Here is a 24,009-nt window from a genome sequence, read left to right as displayed (position 1 = left end):
ACTTTGGTAGTCAAGTATAGAGAGTTGGGTTTTATCTAATTCAGGCTTATTTTCGAAAAAGATCGCCTGCCATCTTCTGACACAAATCGGGAGATGGCCGGCGTCTCCTGAAACCGGCCAAATCGGTATAATCGAAAGCCGATTTTGGCCAGCTTCAACTGCTTTCCGTTGGTTTCCATTATGGCTGAAAACCGAGGCCGGCCATCTCTAAGTGCGGCGCTCTCAACGTGTTCGACCTAAATGTTGAGATTTGGCCGACCCTGACCGTATTATCGAAATGAAAGATGGCCGGCCATCTCGTTTCGAAAATGTGGTTGCCCCGCCCCTTCACAGCGCCGTTCTTGGAGATGGCCGGCCTTACAGATGGCTGGCCGCATTGGAAAATGCCCCTCATAGTAGATTAAGCAGTCAAGTGAAAGAGTACATATTCGGAATGAGGGATAAAGTAGTATTGAGTTAGAGTTCATTGGTGGTAGAATAGACCTTGGTAGTCGAGTATAGAGAGTTAGGTTTTATCCAGTTCAGGCTTGAGTTTCATTGTCTGGTATTAGGATGGATCTTTCTGGTATGCCTTGTTTAACAGGCTGGTCTTCAGTGATCTCCGAAAGTTAGTTAGGTCGTGCATTGTTTTCACGGCGAGTGGTAATGCATTCCAGAGCTGCGTGCTTATGTAGGAGAAGCTGGATGCATATGCTAATTTATATTTTAGTCCTTTGCAGCTGGGGTAGTGGAGGTTCAGGAATGTGCGTGCAGATTTTTAGTGTTCCTTTTAGAATTATAGTCTGGTCCAGCAGTTCCCAGATGTAGGACTGGAAGGAAACCTATGTTTATGGGTAGTTTTGCAGGTGTATTAGTCAAAAGGGACTCATTTTCAAAGCACTTTGTAAGTCTAAATTCCACAGGTTACTAGAGGCATATTTTCACAGCACAGACTTACAAAATTACATAGAGGCACATTTTCGAAATGACATCCAAGTCTGAACAGGAAAGGTGGTCATTTTCAACAAACAAAAACGTCTATCTTTTCCTTTGGAAAAACATTTTGTGGTTTGGACGTTTTATTTTTTGGTCCATTTTCAAAAAAAAAAAAAAAAATTCAAATGAAAAACATCCAAAATAGAGGAGGAGGAGTGGAGCAAAACAAGACCCTCCAGGACTAAAACTCAGATGTTTTGAGCTAGATCTGTTTTATAATGAATAGCTGCAGTGGGAATTGAACCCACTTCCCTAGGATCAAAGCCCACTGCACTAACCACTAGGCTCCTCCTCCACTCCACACAAAAAGATGCCCCAAATGACCAGGTGAGCACTAACCCCCTCCCACCCCCAAAAATGTGATTAATATATTACTTGCCAGCCTCAGATGTTATACTCTATAGACTAATCACATTTTTGGGGGTGGGAAGGGGTTCGTGACCACTGGGGGAGTAAGGGGAGGTGATCCCTGATTCCCTCCAGTGCTCACCTGGTCATTTGGGGCATCTTTTTGTGTGGAGTGGAGGAGGAGCCTAGTGGTTACTGCAGTGGGCTTTGATCCTGGGGTAGTGGGTTTAATTCCCACTGCAGCTATTTTTTTTATAAAAACAGGTCTAGCTCAAAACGTCTTAAATCCTGGACGTTTTTTCTTGTTCCATTATGGCTGAAAAATGTCTAAGTCTTAGGAATGCCCAAGTCCCGCCTTGAACATGCCCCTGGCACACCCCCTTTAAACGTAGACACACTTCTGACAGACCAGAGAAAAACGTCTAAAAAGAGGTTTTGAAAATACCGATTTGGAAGTTTGTGAGAAAAACGTCCAAATGGAAACATGTCACTTTTTGGACGTTTTCTCTTTTGAAAATGAGCCTGAGAGTAACCTATCTGCTTTGAAAATATGCCTTTACATGAAGTATAGCCAAAAGAGTTAAGGTGTTCTACCAATACTTACAGGGTATGTGCCTCCTGAGAGCGCCTTCCCGAGCATCACAATATCAGGACGCACCTTCTCATGGTCCACTGCCAGCAACTTCCCAGTTCTGGCTAGCCCAGTCTGTACTTCATCAGCAATGAAAAGACACTGTTGTATCAAAAAAAAAATCCATCTGTGAGCAATTCATATCTACCATCAAGCCACTTAAATTGAGTTACTTCATACTCCAGTCAGAGGGGCAGGTTCAGCTGCAACCAGGGGCGTAGCCAGACAGCAGATTTTGGGTGGGCACCAAATGTTCTCTCCCCCACCCCAAAAAAATCTCAGCTGATAGGAAAAATGCTTCTCTCCAGTCTCCACCTTGGTAGTCTGCAGCAGGCATGCGCTGAAAACTGAGCATGCGAAGGTGTCAGTATTGTGGAGAGCAGTATTTTCATTACCATGTGCTACTGTTGGATGGGCCCTGGCCCACCCAGGCCCACCTGTGGCTACACCACTGGCTGCAACTCACAATAGTCTGGCTGCTAGGAGGGTAGGTGTGTGGGGGAAGAAAAGACTTACATTATGCTTGGTGCAGAGCTCTCTGACACCGGTCAGGTAACCTTCATTGGGTACAATAACACCAGCTTCACCCTGGATTGGTTCCACCATAAATGCTGCCACATTCGGATCCTGTAAAGCTCGCTGTAAAGACATTAGGATATTTCAAATATTAAAAATTGAACAATACATAGATAGAGAATAGATATTATAACTAGTGAATACACACCTCCAGAGCTGGGAGGTCATTGTACGGAATTATCTCAAATCCGGGCATGAATGGTCCAAAGCCCTCATAACTGGATGGATCGGTTGAACTGGAAATGGCAGACATTGTCCTGCCCCAAAAGTTGCCAGCTGAAAGGAAATAAAATATAACATTTGCCATTAACACACGGTAGAATCTCAAAGATCATCTGCAGAAGTGGTTGAACTCAAGAAATACAGAAGAACACAACAAGAGAATCGGAGAAAAGATTAGCGATTTAACTCATAGAAGAAAAAGTGGCTAAAGATCAGGGCTATTTTTGAGGGGGTACTGGGTACCGGCACCTTTTCCATTGTCTGCTAAGATTGACCTATTGGACCCCAGGTTTTAATGAAAGAGTTGAGGCTCTACACATCAATTCTGCCTTGTCATAGATTGTTTGACTGGTTGCAGGGGACCTGGCTATTGTGGGGTGGGTCCCTCAGTGATCACCCCACCCCTGAAGGGTGGTCTGGCACCTTTTTTGCTAGAAAAAATGCACTGCTAAAGATGTAAAGTTGACAAGACTTTTTTCAGATGTATCGGGGAAAGGAGAAAAAGCTAAAAATGGAATTGTAATACTGAAAGATGCCGAGCAGGCTATGTGGAGAGTGAGGGTAGAGCAAAATGTACTAAACAAATACTTCTGTTCCATGTTTACTAAAGAAAATCTTGGACAAGGACCATGGTCAGCTGCTGAGGGTATATCTACTACTACTTATTTCTATAGCGCTACCAGACGTACGCAGCGCTTCACACTTGAACATGGAGAGACAGTCCCTGCTCGATAGAGCTTACAATCTAAATTATGAGACAGACAGGGCAAGTAAGAGATAAGGGTTAGGACAGACAGGACATATCAGGGATAGGGGACAATTGAAGGCTTAGGTTTAGGAGTTAAAAGCAGAATGGAGTGGATATTGTGCTGTTCACGGAAGAATGCGTTTATAAAAAAAAAAATCTGAAAGTGGACAAAGCTATAGGGCTGAGAGAGAAATCCTGGCGGGACCTCTTAAGCATTTAACAGACCTTTAGAGAGGGGAGAGGTTCCTCGGGATTGAGATGAGTGGATGTGGTCCCTCTTCACAAAAGCGGGTCAGAGAAGAAATGGGAAACTACAAGCTGGTAAGGGTGAAAATGCTAAACAGAATTCAAAAATGTGGGGGATGAACACAAAGAAATCCTGTATAGAAGGCAGGGAACCAAACACGCTTATCGACGATTAGATGGAATCACCAGTAATTGGGAAGCAAAGCCAATGCTGGGCAGACTTCTACGGTCTGTGCCCTGAAAATGGCAAGGACAAATTAAGGTGAAATATACGTATGTAGTAACTCATCATATCTTGTATTATGCGTTTATCTTGTTGGGGCAGACTGGATGGACTGCCGTCTTCTTCTATGTTACTATGCAAGCTTCATATTCTGTTTTTCCAAATTAAAATTCTCTCTTTCATTCAGCAGATCAGTCATTCTGTCAAGTTTCCAATTCAGTCCTACGATCCAAATGTATTGCTTATGTGCATTTCAAAGCTGCCATACTATACCTGCAAAAATGATTTTCGCTTTGTATTTCGGTACTCCTTTCACAGTGTAAGCCCACTTGCGAGCCAGTTTGCAGGCAGTCTCACCTGCTTCCACACCTGAAAAAGATATAGTATTAATGTGACAGAACAGTTTTACTGCCTAAAATAGTTCTGAAGTGCTGCATATTATGTTTAAAGCTGTTACAGAGGACTGATCTCTTTCTTTTTTATTTCTTTTTTTAACGTGACTGTTCTGGGCTCCGATTGGCCCAGGAGCTCATTTTTCATTTGAACTTTACTGGTTTTTCCTCCAGTTTCAGCCCAGGAGAGGGAAAGAGAGAGAGCTCTTTGCTGAAGCCCTGCAAGTTAGATTTGATAACTGGTGTGCAGCTATATTTCCTGATCTCCCCAAGTACTTTTTAGAAAGTAAACAAATTTTAGTTAGTGTTATAATTGATCTTTGTTTGCTGATTGCACATTTTTTTTGTCCACTGTTCAACTTCTGACAAACAATTTTCAGTTTATTGCCTCTTTGTCTGGACTGAAAGAATCCTGGTGGTGTGTGTGTTGTGAGTGTATTCTGGGAACTGTGGGGCCCCTGGAAGCGTGGCCTCCAGTAACCTAGAAATCACTGGGGATAATCTGAAAGCAGAAGGCTCACCCACAGGTGGTTGTGGCCCAGTCTGAGGGAGGAAGGTGCTAATATAGAGCACAAGCGGCAGGTGCAGGTAGACCTGAGCCATGTTGGGGACAGACCTTCAAAGTGGCTGTGGGATAACCCCAGGCAGGTGGCTAGGCATTTTGTGACAATTAATACTACATATATTTGTTGGTTTTCTTCAATAAAAATATGTCACCATCTTGCTACCAGGTAGATGTGTAAATTGTTTAAGGTCTCTGTGTGACTGGCAGAATGACTAATAAAGCTTTATTTCTAGCCCGCTATATCTGAAATATTCTGAGTGGGGAACAAAAAATACATACAAAATAAAATACAAAGCAAACACAATACAATAAAATAACTTGATACTAATACAGAGTCATCCACTACAAAAATAAAACAATTAATCTAATGAACCATATGGTTCTTTGTTGAACTTTAGATTGTAAGCTCCTTTCAGCAGGGACTATCCTTCTTTGTTAAACTGTACAGCGCTGCGTAACCCTAATAGCGCTTTAGAAATGTTAAGTAGTAGTAACTGAACAATATTCTGCACAAAACAAAGCGTTCCATAACTTAGAGCTTTTAACATAAAAAAATAGAAGATCTATAGTTTTGCAAATGAATCTGCCTAAACTGATGGGACCTCAAGCAAGTGTTTTTCGCAAAGTTTGATAGCATCTTAGAGTGAACTGAGTGTTGGGGAAACACAACCCTTCAACACTTTGAACTCAATATGGAACCTAATAGGAAGCCAACGCAGGGACTTCAAAATGGGAGTAATGTGATCATAAAATGATCTCCCTGTGACAACTCTTGCTAACTACTCGTAATGACTATGAAAAGGCCATTATTATAATATATATATATATATATGAAACTTTTTTTTTTTTTTTTGCAATCAGGTACACTAGAGATTTGCCTGTCCCCAGACGGTTCACAATCTAAGTTTGTACCAGAGGCAATGGAGGTTGGGATCCTTGTCCCAAGATCACAAGGAGCAACAGTGGGGTTTGAACCGGGCTTCCCTGATTGTCATCTAGGTGCTGTAACCACAAGTTTACTCCTCATTCCAGTATTAACTGATGTAAGAATTACCCTCTAGATCCTTAGTACAACTGTTGTACATACCCACATAGTCAACTCAGCATAAACTCTGATACTGGCCAAAAACAAATAATGAAGACCGCCAACACCCTTTTATTTCTAATCTGTAGAAAGTGAATATGACAAGACTGCAAAACTTTGACCCTTTCCAGTTAAATTGCTTCCACACATTTCCTGTAGCCAGCTAAGACTGTTTACGCTTTTCAAACATTTGACTTTTTAGCTCAGAAATAAAAAATTCACAGGTCTCTTTTCAAGTACTGCACTTTTCAGAACTCCCAGATTCAGTAATTCAAGTCTGGGGATCGTGGAGGTCATTTCAAAGCCTTTATCTTTTCCCACACTGTTGATTTTGAAGTTCGTTTCATATAATCCACCTTCATCTTCTATTTCTCCATCAACTCTATATAGTAACGTAGTAGATGACGGCAGATAAAGACTGGCATCATTAAACCAAAATCGTCCTTCTAGCCTGTGCCTACAGGCTGCCCAACTCCAAAGCATAATAGATACATCTCCATGCTTAATGCTCCACAAAGTGTCCCCTTCCCCAAATGCTTTACTGTTCTCCAAAATATACATTTCCCCTGGATTCTATATATGGCGCTTAGATTTGTGCGCTCTCCTGAGATGCTAACCACCAGTTGATGTTGCCATTTGCACACAAATGTAGCTGAGCACTTTTAAGGCCATGGGAAGGGCATGGGTGTGTCAGGGCATCCCAAAAAGTTATGCCTTTTCTTACAGAGCACTGCCTCAGCATACCCAGCTCGAGCACCAGCCCTGGCACCAAAGATTAGGCGTGGAAATTGGTTCCATGCTCCTTTTACAATTGTGCTCAACACTGAGTTTTTACCACCCTATATAGAATTCCTCCATCATGTGTGGTTGTAGCTGAACACTTTTAAACGATCTGAAGTAGCTTCTTCTACAGAGTTCCAGACTTCAAGGCTCTTTTTTGCCTACTTTAGACCAGGGGTGGGCAATGTGGCCTGCCACTGAATCTTATGCACCCTTAAGACTGAGAACTACACACAAAAAACGTTATTAATCAGACTTTTGCAAATATTCTCAGAATAACTAAAAACAATAGTTTCCATTGTTTTTAGTTAACTACTTGCTTACAGCACGTGGAGGGGCATAATCGAACAGGGCGTCCATCTTTCGTTTCGATAATACGGTCAGGGACGCCCAAATCTCAACATTTAGGTCGACCTTAGAGACAGTCATCCTTAGATGGTCATCCCCGGTTTTCGACGATAATGGAAACCGAGGACGGCCATCTCAGAAACAACCAAATCAAAGCGATTTGGTCGTGGGAGAAGCCAGCATTCGTAGTGCACTGGTCTCCCTGACATGCCAAGACACCAACCGGGCACCCTAGGGGGCACTGCAGTAGACTTCAGAAATTGCTCCCAGGTGCATAGCTCCCTTACCTTGGGTGCTCAGCCCCCCAAACCCCACTACCCACAACTGTACACCACTACCATAGCCCTAAGGGGTGAAGGGGGGCACCTAGATGTGGGTATAGTGTGTTTCTGTTGGGTTTTGAAGGGCTCACATTTACCACCACAAGTGTAACAGGTAGGGGGGATGGGCCTGGGTCCGCCTGCCTGAAGTGCACTGCACCCACTAAAACTGCTCCAGGGACCTGCATACTGCTGTGATGGAGCTGGGTATGACATTTGAGGCTGGCAAAAAATATTTTTACAGTATTTTTTTTGAGTGGGAGGGGGTTAGTGACCACTGGGGGAATAAGGGGAGGTGATCCCCGATTCCCTCCAGTGGTCATCTGGTCAGTTTGGGCACCTTTTTGAGGCTTGGTCGCAAGAAAAAAAATGGACCAAGTAAAGTCGACCAAGGGCTCATCAGGGACGTGATGGAAAGCAGTTGACGGCACCCAAAATTGGCTTTCGATTATGCCGATTTGGGCGACCCTGAGAGAAAAACGCCCATCTCCCGATTTGTGTCAAAAGATGGGCGCCCTTCTCTTTCGAAAATAAGCCTAAAAGTCTACAGAGCTCTGTGCATTTCTAGTTCCAACATTATGTAACATGGCGGCTTGCTGATTCCGCTGCAGAATCAGCGCAGCCAATACCTAGGCATCCACAGTTATTTACACAGTCCCTCAGTGCGGCAGAGACCGGCGTAATTCACAGTATTCTGCTAGTTACTTGGCTAACTAGGACCCCCACCTAAGTTCTGCCAAAGCTCCTAATGAGTCAAGTAGAAGATGTCCAAACTTTGCAACTGTCATTCACATATTTAAGTTTCCTTCTGTTACAAATCAGTAAATAAATAGTAATTAAAGTATTAAAATATGCATTAAAGGTACACAAAGGAAAACACGACTTCTGAAGTTTGTGTCATTTCCTTACTTTTTGCAATTCATTGGCCAAGAATGCTTACAATTCCTGCACAGAAATCTTCCTAAAAAGTAGATCGAGCAACCAACCAGAGTTATGACACAGCCAGAGTCAACTGTCCCAAAAATCACATGAGCAGTTTACAAAGATGAGACTTGCTGCCTGCAGGAATCCCTGCTTTTTACCTGTGTTCATGGGCAGAACTTTGTTGTAGTTGAAGAGTTTCGACATGTATTCTTCATATTCACCAAGCTCAACGTTGTAGAAAGCTCTGGACGTAAGGGTGAGTTTCTCTGCTTGAGACTTGAGTGCACTGACAATCTTTGGGTGACAGTGGCCTTGGTTTACTGCACTGTAAGCACTCAGGAAGTCAAAATACTTCCTGCCTTCCACATCCCAGACATAAACACCTAAAGACAAGAAAGCATCTTCATGAGCATACATACTGGACCAAGCAAAATGTTTGAAAAAAAGGAAGAATCAGATAGCAGAAGTTCATGTCACCCTAACTGCCATAGGAGCCAACTTTTCAAAATGATTGGGGGTGCTGAAATTTTTTTTTTTTTTTACAGGCAGTGTGCCCCCCCCCCCCCCCATACCTTAAAATTATATCTACTGCAGTCTTCACCTGGGCAGTGGCAGCGCCACTCATAGGCTGCCTGCAACCTACACCAGGACTTCTACCCTGAACAGTCCCACCCCTCAATCCCCCTGTACTGTGCAAATATAAAGAGATGCAAACTTCAAAAACTGACATATTTCAATCACTAGGTTAACAAATACAAATAAAACAAAAAATAGAAAATATGATATCATTTTAGTGGACTAAATACATTTTTCAATTAGCTTTCAAAGGCCAAAACCTCTTTCCTCAGGTCAGGACAGTATACTGCTGTTACGGTATTCTGTTCTGACACAAGAAAGGAGGGTTTGGTCTCCAAACAGTCAAAAATGTATTAAAATTAGTCCAGTAAACATTACTTCCATTTTCTGTATTTATTAACACAGCTACCACACTACTTTATCCTAAACTAAAAATAAAATTCATTTTTTCCTACCTTTGTGGTCTGGCCATTTACTGTTTCTAATTGTGTTGGTCCCAGTCTCTTGTTTCTTCTTTCCTCAATCTTTAACTTTCCCCCCAGCATCTACCCCCTCTCTCCCCCTTTTCCTTCCAGCATCTGCCCCCTCTCTTCCCCCTTTCCATCCAGTATCTGCCCCCTCTCTCTCTCCTTTCCATCCAGCATCTGCCCCCTCTCTCTCTCTCCTTTCTATCCAGCATCTGCCCCAACTCTTCCCCCTTTCTATCCAGCATCTGCCCCCTCTCTCTCTCTCTCCTTTCCATCCAGCATCTGCCCCCTCTCTTCCCTCTTTCCATCCAGCATCTATTTTCTCCATCCGTGTGTAGTTTTTCTCCTCTTTTCCCTTTCCCTCATCTGTCAGTATGCATCTTCTTCCTCTTTCTTCACTCCCCTCCATCCATGTTCATCTCACTTCCTCTCTTCCCTTCCCGCCATCCATGTCCAGCATTTTTCCTCTCTCCCCTCCATCCATGTGCATCTCCTCCTGTCTTCCCTCCCCTGCATCCATGTACAGCAACTCTCCTCTCTCCCCTGCCCTCTCCTGCATCTATGTCCAGCAACTCCCCTGCCCTCCCCTGTATCCATGTTCAGCAACTCTTCTCTCTCCCCTGCCCCCTGCCCTCCCCTGTACCCATGTTCAGCAACTCTCCCCTGCCCCCTGCCCTCCCCTGTACCCATGTTCAGCAACTCTCCTCTCTCCCCTGCCCTCCCCTGTACCCATGTTCAGCAACTCTCCTCTCCCCACTGCCCTCCCCTGTACCCATGTTCAGCAACTCTCCTCTCCCCACTGCCACCTGCCCAGCATCAATGTTCAGCGATTTCTTCCCTGCCCTACCTCTTAAAACTAATTTTACTTGACTGAACGAAAGAAGCAGAGTACAGCCAGCTCCGTCTTCACCTTTCTTCTTCCCTCTCAGCTGTGATCCCGCCCTCATTTCCTGTTTACACAAGGGCAGGAGCACAGCTGAGAGGGAAGAAGAAAGGTGAAGACGGAGCCTGTACTCTGCTTCTTTCACTGCCGTTTCAGTCACGTAAAATTAGTTTTAAGCGCTGGCTGAGCGGCAGAAAAGCAAGGAGGGCAGGTTTGAAAATATTGGGGGTGCTTGAGCACCCACAGCACCCACGGAGTCTGCGCCTATGCTAACTGCTACATACACTCAGAATAATTTACCCGAGGAACTGCAACAGTAAAATGAACTGTAAACTTCCATAAGTCTTTTTTGAGCCCAAGCATTTCCCTGAGCCGAGGAGGCTCCAGCAGTACCTTTTCCTCTTTCAAGTGCGACAGGTAGCGGGTGATAGTTGTGAGCACCGTATCGTTCCTCCCGTTCAAACACGTAGTTTGATGTAAGTGGCTCCTCTAGTGTTTTCTGGGTCAGCGTTGTAGGGGCAGAATGTATCGAAGCATGAACCCTGCGACGCAGGATGGTGAATGTCTGTCTCTGAGCAAGCTTGGAAAACATCTTACTGGGAGCGGGAGGGAAAAAAAAAAAACAAAGTTGTTCCAACAATAACATCTATTTTACACTTACACCTTGTATGTTATGACTTATTTTTAGTTTGCTAAAAGCAAGTCGAAGCATTGTACAGCTTCCATGGTACAGATCTCAGGAGCCAGCAGTAGCTGACTGTCCTCCTAGGTAGATTACATTACTACCAAGGCCACAAGGTAAAACATTTATGGATTTCAAAGGTTTTACTTAAGCTTAATTCTTGAAGAACTTCCTGAAATTTCTTCGTTTTATGACTGAAAATCACTCCTCACCTTCTCAGGGCCAAAGGAACTTTTTCTATTCCTTGTCTTTTCCGTCTCAGTTAGCCACAACCAGCCTGGAGTCCAATCTAAAACATACACCACAACAAAAAGAACAATGGTTAAAGAAAACAAATCTCATTGTACAGAACCATTAAAAATTCTGCAGTTTTACCAGCTCTCATTGCTTAGGATAACAGTATTATAATAGCTTAAACATATAGAAACATACTGAAATCTAGCATGAAGTCCGCATACTGTTAAGATTACAATTTTCAGTCTGTCCATCTTATCTGCCCCAGAAGGAAAAATCTGTTGCACAACCCAAATATCACATGACTTGTGAAGTGGATTTAAACAAGTGTTATAAGACTTCTACAGTTAATATGCAAAGAACAAAATAGCCATCCTGGTCAACCCAATGGTCCATCTAGTTTCTAAATTCAGGTACAAAGTACCTGACAGAACCCCAAATAGTAGTAAGATTCATGCAATTGATCCCAGGAACAAGCAGCGAATTCCCCATGTTTATTTCAATAGCAGACTATGGACTTCTCCAGAAACTTGTCTAAGATTTCAAGCAGTTTTCTGACCTCATTTGCAACTAACTAGCAGTGGCATAGCCAAGGGTGGGCCCAGGTCCACCCACTAGCAGCCAACCTATGATGTGGCTGGCAGGGATCCTCAAGCCCCGCCAGCCAAAAACTCCCAACATCTGGCCCTCCTGCATACCTTCTAAATAGCAACAGGGGTGGGAGCCCTACTGGCACCAGTATTGTTCATGTGATGTCTATGTAAATTGAATCTTGTCTTAAGCATCTGGCCTGTTTCTCCAATATACTACTACTACTACTTAACATTTCTAAAGCGCTACTAGGGTTACGCAGCGCTGTACAGTCCCTGCTCAAGGAGCTTACAATCTAAAAGACAGGTGTACAATCTAAAAGACAAGTGTAGAGTCGATCTGATAGGGCATACTATATTTCTCGAAAGGTTAGGTGCCGAAAGCAGCATTGAAGAGGTGAGTTTTAAGTAGAGATTTGAAGATGGGTAGGGAGGGGGCTTGGCATAGGGGTTGAGGAAGATTGTTCCAGGCATAGGGTGAGGCAAGGCAGAATGAGCGGAGCCTGGAGTTGGCAGTGGTGGAGCGGAGGTTACGGGCGGGAACATAGGGGGAGATGAGGGTAGAGAGGTAGTGAGGAGCCACAGACCGGGTGCATTTGTAGGTAAGGAGGAGAAGCTTGAATTGTATGCGGTAACTGATCGGAAGCCAGTGAATTGACTTGAGGAGAGGGGTGATATGGGTATCCCATCCCCACCAGTACTGGCCTTCCGACAGCGACCCAACTTAAAACACAAGCTAATCAGAAGTAAACTTCCATCACAGACTGAAAAGGAACAGAAGGGCACACTTCCCTGTAATTTATCCAGTTGCAAACTATGCCAAAATATTTCACAGGACCCCACAGTCATCCACAAAGGAAAGATATTCAACATAATGGAATCTTTCACTTGCTCATCTTCCAATGTGGTATATATCATTCAGTGTAAAAAATGTAATGAAGGATGCTATATTGGAGAAACAGGCCAGATGCTTAAGACAAGATTCAATTTACATAGACATCACATGAACAATACTGGTGCCAGTAGGGCTCCCACCCCTGTTGGTCAGCATTTTACAGGACCAGGACACTGTACCAGTGACTTCACAGTGAGAATCCTGAAAGGTAACTTTAAAACCATACAAGAACGTAAGACCTTTGAAGTCAGAATGATTGAATATTTTAACACCCAACAGAAAGGACTTAACATGGATCTGGGGTTCCTAGCCCATTATAAACCATAAAGCTGTATTCTCTGTTGATCACCCCACCCCTCACCTATTCACACCCATCCTGTTAGAATATCAATGATATGCTTTGATGTCCCCATGCATACCTCCGACCCACCCCCATCCTCCCACCCTGTCAGACTGTCATAGTAATGCTTGAATGTTTTCACTAATATACACTGTCAGCTAGCACATTTGCTTATTTCCGATCTGACGAAGAAGGGCAACCTTCAAAAGCTAATCAAGAAATGTATTAAGTTATGTCCAATAAAAAAGGTATCATCTTATTTTCTTTTCCATGTTTATTTTGTTTGATTTCTATTGATAACCTTAAGAGTGGACTAACACGGCTACCACACTCCTCTACATAAGGGGAAGGGAAATGGGACTGGATATACCGCCTTTCTGAGGTTTTTGCAACTACATTCAAAGCGGTTTACATATATTCAGGTACTTATTTTGTACCAGGGGCAATGGAGGGTTAAGTGACTTGCCCAGAGTCACAAGGAGCTGCAGTGGGAATCGAACTCAGTTCCCCAGGATCAAAGTCCACTGCACTAACCACTAGGCTACTCCTCCACTCATTCCACCAATAAGAGCCAACCTCATCAGTGATGTCACAATGGCTTGATTGCCCAATACAGTTCCCCAGGATCAAAGTCCACTGCACTAACCACTAGGCTACTCCTCCACTCCTTCCACCAATAAGAGCCAACCTCATCAGTGATGTCACAATGGCTTGATTGCCTGATACTTGGCTCACTTCTGATATTGTGATGTCATAAGGGAAAGGGGGAAAGGAAAACGGGGCTTGATATACCGCCTTTCTGAGGTTTTTGCAACTACATTCAAAGCGGTTTACATATATTCAGGTACTTATTTTGTACCAAGGGCAATGGAGGGTTAAGTGACTTGCCCAGAGTCACAAGGAGCTGCAGTGGGAATCGAACTCAGTTCCCCAGGATCAAAGTCCACTGCACTAACCACTAGGCTACTCCTCCACTCATTCCACCAATAAGAGCCAACCTCATCAGTGATGTCACAATGGCTTGATTGCCCAATACAGTTCCCCAGGATCAAAGTCCACTGCACTAACCACTAGGCTACTCCTCCATTCCTTCCACCAATAAGAGCCAACCTCATCAGTGATGTCACAATGGCTTGATTGCCTGATACTTGGCTCACTTCTGATATTGTGATGTCATAAGGGAAAGGGGGAAAGGAAAACGGGGCTTGATATACCGCCTTTCTGAGGTTTTTGCAACTACATTCAAAGCGGTTTACATATATTCAGGTACTTATTTTGTACCAAGGGCAATGGAGGGTTAAGTGACTTGCCCAGAGTCACAAGGAACTGCAGTGGGAATCGAACTCAGTTCCCCAGGATCAAAGTCCACTGCACTAACCACTAGGCTATTAGTACCCACCTGATCTTGCTTTCTCCCCACCCAGGGACTCTATATTGCCTCCCAGTCTCCCCTCCAAGATCCCATTCTCACAAACCTCACTCACCCTCCCTATACCTAGTATAAATCCATGCTTGCTTTCTTTTCCAGGTATCATTCTCCCCCATATTTCCCTTTTGCTAGTTCTAATCTCCTCCTCTTACTCTCCAGGTTCCAGATTTTCCAGCGCAGACCCCAAGGTGCCCCATCTCCCACCAGTCTCTGATTGCTCAGAGTCCCCTTACACATGTAGAACATAAATAGACCCTCACCCAGTATAGAATAAGCAGCCACAAACTAAAAATAGAACTATGTAGACAAAAATGTAACTGAACCCCCAAGAAGCCAGTCTCTGTATATAGTGCAATATAGCAGAGAAAAACGGTGATGCATGTCCCCCTGTACTGTGTGAAATGAAAGACAGGAACTTGAGAAACTGACATTCCAAATCACTACCTGTAAAAAATACAAATAAAATTTAAAAAATGGAAAATAAGACTAACAATAAAATTCTTTCTACCTTTGTCTGGTCATTTACTTTTCTGTATTGGTCCCAGTCTCTGGTTTCTGCTTTGTCATCTCTTAACTCTTGCCGAGATTTCCTGTCCATTTGTCATTTTTCTCATTCCTCCGTTTCCTTTCAGCTTTCTTCAAATTAGTTTTTTGCCTCTTTCCAGATTGAATTCTTTCTAAATTATCCAGTGTTCACTTTTTTTTTTGCGGCCCCTTCTAGCTGGAATTCACTCCCGAAGGAGATTTGGGGCAAGTTATCCTTTGACAAATTTAAAGGAACTCTAAAACCTTGGCTCTTCACGTTAGCTTTTAGTCCCTCTTAACGGATGTCTTTTGGACCTTCCACATTTCAGGAGTACATTACCCCCCCCCCCCCCCACTCCTTGTTTCTTTCCCCCCTCTGTCGGTCATGTTTCCAATTCTGACTCTGTCTTGTATGAATGTTTTTATTTTGTCCTATTTGAAAATTGTAGTTTCTTTTCCATTTCTTTCTGGTTTTAATCTCATGTAAACCACTTTGACCTGCTAAGTTAGCAAAGGTGGTATAGCAAATGTCAATAAACTAAACTAACTAACTAATTATCCTCTTTATGTCTCCGTTTCTATGCTATCCAACATCTGCCCCTTCTGAGTGGTGTAGAACAGGAACAAGTGAATAAATTTTTCACATTGTTTCAAACAGCTCAAAAACCAGGGGACACTCAATTAAGTTACATGGAAATACTTTTTCCACTTAAAAACAGTTAGGCTCTGGAACTCGTAACTGGAGGATTTGGTAATAGCGATTAGTGTATCTGGGTTTAAAAAAAAGGTTTGGATAAGTTCCTGGAGGAAACATCCATAGTCTGCTCACCCTGGGATTGGTAGCATGGAATGTTGCTACTAATTGGGTTTCTGCCAGGTGCTTGTGACCTGGATTGGCCACTACTGGGCTAGATGGACCATTGGTCTGACCCAGTATGGCTACTCTTTTGTTATTATAACTGTGTATATTTTATTTCCTGGATATCAGTGGCAGGCAGGGGCAGTGGGACAGCTCTGGAACTCTTTGCTGGAGGATGTGGTAACAGTGGCTAGCGTATCTAGGTTTAAAAAAATGTTTGGACAAGTTCCTGGAAGAAAAGTCTATAGTCCATAATTGAGATGAACATGGGGAAGCCACTGCTTGCTCTGGGATTGTTAGCGTGAAATGTTGCTACAAACTGGATTTCTGCCAGGTACTTGTGAACTGGATTGGCTACTGTTGGAAGCAGGATACTGGGCTAGATGGACCATTGGTCTGACCCAGTACGGCTACTCTTTTGTTCTTATAACTGTGTATATTTTATTTCCTGGATATCAGTGGCAGGCAGGGGCAGTGGGACAGCTCTGGAACTCTTTGCTGGAGGATGTGGTAACAGAGGTTAGCATATCTAGGTTAAAAACGGTTTGGAACAGTTCCTGGAGGAAAAGTCTATAATCTGCTTTTGAGACAGACATGGGAAGCAGCTGATTGCCCTGGGATTTGTAGTATGGAGTGTTGCCACGATTTGGGTTTCTGCCAGGTACTTGTGACCTGGCTTGGATACTGGGCTAGATGGACCATTGGTCTGACCCAGAATGGCTACTCTTATGGAGAAGTTCCTGGAGTAAAAGTTTCTAGTCTGCTATTGAGACACACATGGGAAGCAACTGCTTGCCCTGGGATTTGTACTATGGAATGTTGCCATGATTTGGGTTTCTGACATTTCTGACATGTCCTGGGCCTTTCCTGGGAAACTCTTCCCCGGGCCTCTCTGCCCACCTGGGGAAGGAGCCAGCCCAGCACCCTTCCTGCTCTCTAGAGACCGAGCCTTCAAGCACACGTCCTTCTCTCACCAAGTCTAGGCTGGAATGCCCTCCCACGGGAGGTGGTGGAGATGAAAACGGTAATGGATTTCAAACATGCGTGGGATAAACATAAAGGAATCCTGCTCAGAAGGAAGAGATCCCCAGAAGCTTAGCCAGTGGTGGGAGGCAGGGCTGGTGGTTGGGAGGTGGGGATAGTGCTGGGCAGACTTATACGGTCTGTGCCAGAGCTGGTGGTTGGGGGGCGGGGATAGTGCTGGGCAGACTTATACGGTCTGTGCCAGAGCTGGTGGTTGGGGGGCGGGGATAGTGCTGGGCAGACTTATACGGTCTGTGCCAGAGCTGGTGGTTGGGGGGCGGGGATAGTGCTGGGCAGACTTATACGGTCTGTGCCCTGAAAAAGACAGGTACAAATCAAGGTAAGGTATACACAAAATGACAGGTTCTTGTGATCTGGATTGGTCACTGTTGGAAGCAGGATACTGGGCTAAATGGACCACAGGTCTGACCTAGTATGGCTATTCTTATGCTATGATTTTAACTGTGGGATTCTAAATGTAAGACAATCGCATCAGGGTACCAGGTGCCCACCTATAGAATTACCCCCATAACATCTGACCGATTACGTGAAGACGGAGGATCTGGTGTCTTGCCAAGATCACAAGCGCTATGGCAGAAACAGCATTTCAACCCTGGTTTCCCTGATTCTCTGTCTATTGCTTTAACTTCTTTGCCACTTGCAGGAGCAACTATGAGAAAGGGAAGCCAGAGGAATAGCCTTAAAATTTGGCTCAGAATACATTGTACGTGCATGCAATCCTTCAAGAGATGGAAGCAGCAATTAAACACACCAGTACATACATAAAAGCAGACTCTCATGCTCCCAAGGTCAGTTATCTCTGAAGAAAGTGAGTCAGTTATAAAAGAGGTGATACCTTGAACAAAAAAAAAAATGCCATTTAAAAACATTAGCACATGGTTTTCCACTGTACAGAACTCAGTATGCTGACAGCTGAAACTGAGTGCAAGAAATTGAGGGCAGCACAGCATCTTACTCTCTGAAGCGTACATCTAGTGATCAAAAGGTAAAAGGCCAAGATCACGGCAAACGATCATTCATTCTCGTTAGGAGAACTGAAAATGCTGCATTTCCAAACAGGGATGGAAAAAGCCCAGGCGCCAGGTTGCCTGACACCTACAAGAAAAAAAAAAAAAAAGACAGGTATCCGTCCCTGCCATGGCAGACGTATAGAGACGTTTCCTGCCAGTACAGAATAGGCAAAAAGGAGAGTGAGAAAGTGTAAATCAAACATTTTTTGTTCAGGTTCCTAAGTAGGTGGAGGCTGAAAAAAAAAAAAAAAAAAAAGTACAGATTACAGCAGCCAACATGTAACTTTCCCAGCTATTTGCAAGGAGATTAAATAAATATTGCCTCATATACAAGAACATAAGATTAAGAACATAAGATTAGCCAGACCAATGGTCCATCTAGCCCCGCATTCTGTTTCCAACAGTGGCCAAGCTCCAACAATGTGCAAACAACTGCACAGGAATGATTTTGGCTAACATTCGGCTCATGTGAAAAGTGTATGGGGTGGGGCAAGTTCGATGTGATTGGTCAGTGACAACTCAGCCCCTCAACACACCTCTAGCCTGCTGACCCGGCTAACAGTTCCTGTCTCTTCTGTACACATTGAACGTGTTCAGATACCTCCATCCACGTTTTGGCCAATGGACAAGCAGATTGCAAGACAGGGACGGAGGAATACTGCAACCTACTCCTCACTGGTCTCCCCCAGATCGACCAGCAGTTGGCCTGAATTACTACACATATGACATTCTACTAATTCATGATATTAACTCCATCTGCCTAACACCACTCCCCTTCAATCAAGTCTGGATTGAATCTCCACCTGGCTCTTTCAGAATAGACTTGTACTCAACCCTTCAAAAAACTACAGGCAATAAGGAAACCAGTTCGCTTTCACCTCAATTGCAGGGCAACCCATTAGAGCAGTGATTCTCAACCTCTCATCTCATGGTACACTGACAAGGCACACCACTGCAATCTATACCCACCAGTCCCTGCTAAGATCCATTCCATCCCCACCCACACCTGTTTCATTTAAATGTGCTACTAAAATACATTATAGCACCAGTATACCTGTTACTGGGAAACGGAATAAGATGGGACAGTTGCAGATTCCTACTCGGACACCATCTGCCAGCAGAATCATTTACCTCAGCTGCAAGTACAGAACACGACTCACCTGATACAAAACACAGAACCTGATACAAAAAACATGCAGACAACAAAAGAAGACTTACAGGGACTCTGCATGTTGTGCAACACCAGAGAAACAAAAAAAATGCATGTCCTCCAGTACAGTGCAAAATAAAACACACAATGCAAATTCTCAACACCAACATAATTCCATCACTAAACTGAAAATAACATCATTTTTCCTACCTTTGTAGTCTGCTGATTTTATTATTCCACTGACTCATCTTGTTCCCTATCTTTGGTTCTGCTTTCCTCCGTCTGTGCTCTTAACTCTGTTTCCAGGGCTCCTTTCCATTTGCAATGTGTTTTCTCACCTCCTGCCCTTTGATCTTTCACGTTCAGCTTTGTTTCAATTTCTCTGCCTCCTTTTCAAATTTATCTTGTCTGTCCTTTTCCTCATCTCCTTTTTTTCTCTTCCATATCCATCTTCCCTTTGTGTCCCCTATTCTGCTCCCATGTTCAGCATCTCATGTCCCCTGCCCAACATCTCCATTCTGTATCCCTACCCCCACTTTTTTCAGCATCACCCCCTCTGTATCCCTATCCCCCCATGTCTAACATCACCCTTTTCCTTGACCATAGGCTCCCTTCTGTGTCCCTAACCCTTCACCCAAGTTCAGCATTGATCTTCTGTGTCCCCGTCTCTATGCTCCTCCCTTATCCCTCCCCATTCTCAGCTTCTTTCTCTCTACCCTTCATGCCCAACATGGCCCAGCATGCCCTCCTCCCTTCCCTCCATCTCCCATAGGCCACAGTCCCACATCTCATCTCCCCCTCTCTGCCCATTTGCCCCCCCCCCGATAGTTAATCACAACCCCTCTGGGTAGCTTGGCATCTTCCCTCCCCAGCCCATCATTTCCCCCTCCCCTGCAGGTCCAGATTTTCTTTTGCCCCCTTTCCCTGCCAATCTAGCATCTCTCCTGCCCTCCCCCCCCCCACCAATCCAGCAGCTCTCCCTCCCCTGCCTAGCCCTGCTGCGCTTCTAACCTGTCTCCTTGCTCCCTCCTCCTGAGTGCAAGTCAGCAGCTCTCCTGAAACCCCCCCCCCCCCCATGGGTCCAAACACCTCACCCACTTCTTCCCATGCCTAAGGCTCTTCAAACATTTCTCTTTGCAGCTGCAGCAATCAACACATGTTTCCTCTGCACATCCCGCTCTGTGCTAATGCAATCTCCTGTTTACACAGGGGCCAGAACATGTAGAATCTCAAATAGGGAAAGGGAAATGGGACTTGATATATCGCCTTTCCGAGGTTTTTGCAACTACATTCAAAGCAGTTTACATATATTCAGGTACTTATTTTGTACCAGGGGCAATGGAGGGTTAAGTGACTTGCCCAGAGTCACAAGGAGCTGCAGTGGGAATTGAACCCAGTTCCCCAGGATCAGAGTCAGCTGCACTAACCACTAGGCTTCTCCTCCGCCCGGATGCACCTGATCTATTCCATCTTCCCCTTCCTCCTGGCTCCCAATTTGACTCAAATGCTGCAACTTGCAAGGTGGTGCTGAGGAAGGCAGCAGAAGAAAAAGCACAGTATCCTCTTCTGTCTGCAGAGAGGTTTAAGGTTTGGGAAGGAGGGTTGGGGTTCCAGTAGCCATGGCAGGGAAGTAGGGTCTGTATCGGCTTGTGCTGGCTGGGGTTGAGGAGGTGCCCAGTACCAATACCCTTCATCATAATTGCATGACCCCTGAATAAGAAGCTTATTTTAGGATGCTTTTAAACTAAACCACTTTTCTTCAGCAGCAGTTATTTAAGCTTGGGATGAGAGTAATCGGGCACCAGCCAACTATTACCACTGTTCAGACATTATCAGTCTCCAAAGGACAGAAGGGATCTTTCTATCCAGATTTAACAGCATTATAGATACATAGTAACATAGTAGATGACAGCAGAAAAAGAGCTGCACGGTCCATCCAGTCTGCCCAACAACATAAACTCATATGTGCTACTTTTTGTGTAGACCTTACCTTGATTTGTACCTGTCCTCTTCAGGGCACAGACCGTGTAAGTCTGCCCAGCACTATCCCCGCCTCTCAACCACCAGCCCCGCCTCTGAACCACCTGCTCTGGCACAGACCGTATAAGTCTGCCCAGCACTATCCCCGTCTCCCACCACCGGCTCTGGCACAGACCGTATAAGTCTGCCCAGCACTATCCCCGCCTCCCAACCACCAGCCCCGCCTCTGAACCACCTGCTCTGGCACAGACCGTATAAGTCTGCCCAGCACTATCCCCGCCTCCCACCACCGGCTCTGGCACAGACCTTATAAGTCTGCCCAGCACTATCCCCGCCTCGGCGCCTCCCACCACTGGCTCTGGCACAGACCTTATAAGTCTGCCCAGCACCATCCCCGCCTCCCGCCACCGGCTCTGCCACCCAATCTCGGCTAAGCTCCCATCCTAAAGTTACAGGGGCAGATGTGCAGCACTTCTGTTCTCCTTGGGAGTATGATTTAGTCATGTAGTTTCTGTAGGCTCAGGGTTGCCTCTCTGGAGATTCAGCCTCCTTCGCTAGATGAGCTATTACAGAAGTAATTTTATTCTATTAAGGCCATGCACTTTGATTTTTGTTATAAATACTACAGTGAATATAAAAGCATTTGACTTAAAACTACAATAAAAAAAGAGAACCTAAGAATAGCCACACTGGGTCAGACCAATGGTCCATCTTGCCAAATATCTTATTTCCAACAGCGGCCAATCCAGGTCACAAGTACCTGGCAGAAACCCAATTAGTAGCAAGTTTCATGCTACTGATCCCAGTGGCTTCCCCGTGTCTATCTCAATAACAGATTATGCACTCAAATCTGTGTATAAAGACAATATAAATTTTATATTAAATTACCTGCTGGTAACAGAGATACAGGATTCTGTTTCCTTCCTCCCTGGGGCAAAGAAGCCAGAGCTGGGTATTCAGTACTTTAGCATCAGTCTATGGCCTTGCCACAGCCACTGGTCTCTCCCTTCAGCCCCCTCCCCCCCCCTAACCTTTAAGTTTCTCAATTACCTTGATCAAGAGAATGCCTTCACCTGCCCATGTGAGTCATTTCCTTAGTCTTTAGCTTGAGAATTCCCAGTGCATTAAAGAAAACCTGGACTGGGTGCTGTGGACCCAGCAAGAGACATACCTTTTTGTGCTGATTCAGGAGGTGGACTCTGTAAGTCAGTCCTGTCCCTTTGATCTTCCATATTAGTAATAGGCAGAATAGAAATGTGTTGGTGTGTAGGGAGGGGGGGGGGGGGGCTCAATACTAAGATGGCCTTATGCTCATTAATGCATTCAGACCAGTTCAGGACACACAAACGTCAGTCTGATTTTCAAGATATCCACAGTGAATATGCATGAGCTATATTAGAATGTACCCCCTCCAATGTAAGCAAATTTATCTTATACATATTCATTGTGGGTATCCTGAATACCTGACTGGCTGGCTGGATGTGTCCTAAACACCGGGTTGAGAATCCCTACTTACGCTTTAAAGGCTGAGGGCCCACAGTGCCCCCCCCTCAACACACCAATTTTGATAATTGAACTAAGTTATGCTTTCATACTGTTGGACAAAGGGGACTGATCATAAGAGCCCAATATCTTGCTGGTACATTTTAAAAATCTGCAAGTTGCTTGTATGTCTATGAGTAATTAATTTTTTTTACCTGCCTTTGAGATAAAGCTTACAGCTTTTAAAAATTGCAGGTAAAGACATCTCTGCCCAAAAGAACTTGGTGTGGCCTTACTTAACCTCTCTTCCAACATTAATCTCCTTCCCTTCTCTATAAAGTACTGGCAGCTCCCTGTCTTCTGCTCCTCCCATACTTGCTGTCAGCAGACTCCTATGATCTGAGCTGGAGGCTATTTGCTAAAACCACTTTTTCCACCCTATGCTGCCAGCTGGAGGGAGAACAGGTCAGAGCAGAAAAGCAGATTCTAATCACATTATCAGCCTGAGATTTCTACATAAGTAAAGGGGGGTGGGGAAATCCACAATTTATTATTTATGTATTTATTGCATTTGTATCCCACATTTCCCCACCTCTTTGCAGGCTCAATGTGGCTTACAATATAACAATAACCACCACACTCAGATTAAATGACAGGATGGCTCCTAGGTTCTGCTCTGCTCTGCCTCTGCTCCTTACATCCACTGATTAGGATTTATTCCTCCCCCCACAAGTAAACAGATTTTTAAAATATTTTTCTAGTCATTTTCTGATTTTCTTATCTTTGGGAAATGTGCATCCTGTCCTATTGCCCTGCTTCCTTCCTGGCAGAGACCCCACCAAGTCCTTTAGTATTATAAACACCAGCCCAACTGCTTCCTTTGGGAGGGGGGGGGACCAGACCCCTCCCTGCCCTTTACTATTATAATAAACGCAGTGTCTTACCTGGTGCTGCTGGGAGAGAGCTGCATCCGTCTCCGCAGCAGCTTATAAGGAGCCACGGGCTGAGCTCAGTAGCTGTGGAAACATAGAATCATCATCCGTCAGCCAATCAGAGCACAGCCTGGGTCCGCGCCCCTCTCCCACCTCCAGCAGCAGCAAAGAGCATGGAAGAGGCGTGTGCGTCACCTGACCTACAACAGGACACCTGATTGGTTCCTGCCTACTTACCTCACTGCCCAGCCCAGGAATTTGCATATTTTACAGGTCAGGACTAGGAGGGATTGAGCGTTCCAAACGTCATTCTTGCTGTTACAGCTGTCTAGCTGTGAATTCCAAGCCTCATTCTGGTGCACCAATGGCTTGTCTCACTGTATTTAAAAGTCTCTTTCTGGGGCTTCAATAGCATTCCTCTTTGCATTCCAAGCCTCATTCTGGTGCACCAATTACTTGTCTCACTGTATTTAAAAGCCTGGTTCTGGGGCTTGAATAGCATAGCATTCCTCTTTGCATTTCAAGCCTCATTCCGACTCCCCATGTGCG

The 24,009-nt window shown here is 44.6% G+C and overlaps 1 protein-coding gene across 2 annotated transcripts in view; it reads right to left on the bottom strand.

The window, feature by feature from the left end:
* Positions 1-23,558, bottom strand: part of LOC115461685 (ornithine aminotransferase, mitochondrial-like) — a 30,814-nt gene extending 7,256 nt beyond the window's left edge. Inside the window, exons 1-8 of one of the 2 annotated variants that reach the window (XM_030191705.1) lie at positions 23,473-23,558; positions 11,203-11,279; positions 10,702-10,904; positions 8,541-8,765; positions 4,243-4,338; positions 2,679-2,806; positions 2,471-2,593; positions 1,928-2,056 (exon numbers count right to left, since the gene is read on the bottom strand). In XM_030191705.1, coding sequence (XP_030047565.1) covers positions 1,928-2,056; positions 2,471-2,593; positions 2,679-2,806; positions 4,243-4,338; positions 8,541-8,765; positions 10,702-10,900 — 900 coding nt within the window. In that variant the 5' untranslated portion in view covers positions 10,901-10,904; positions 11,203-11,279; positions 23,473-23,558. The remainder of the gene's footprint in view (positions 1-1,927; positions 2,057-2,470; positions 2,594-2,678; positions 2,807-4,242; positions 4,339-8,540; positions 8,766-10,701; positions 10,905-11,202; positions 11,280-23,472) is intronic. The other variant, XM_030191712.1, reaches the window with a different exon arrangement.
* Positions 23,559-24,009: the final 451 nt, after the last annotated feature.

This window comes from Microcaecilia unicolor, chromosome 1 (genome assembly GCF_901765095.1).
Source record: "Microcaecilia unicolor chromosome 1, aMicUni1.1, whole genome shotgun sequence".
Lineage (NCBI taxonomy): Eukaryota > Metazoa > Chordata > Amphibia > Gymnophiona > Siphonopidae > Microcaecilia > Microcaecilia unicolor.
The sequence above is the reverse complement of the archived record's forward strand: the minus strand, read 5'-3'. Positions and strand labels throughout refer to the sequence as shown.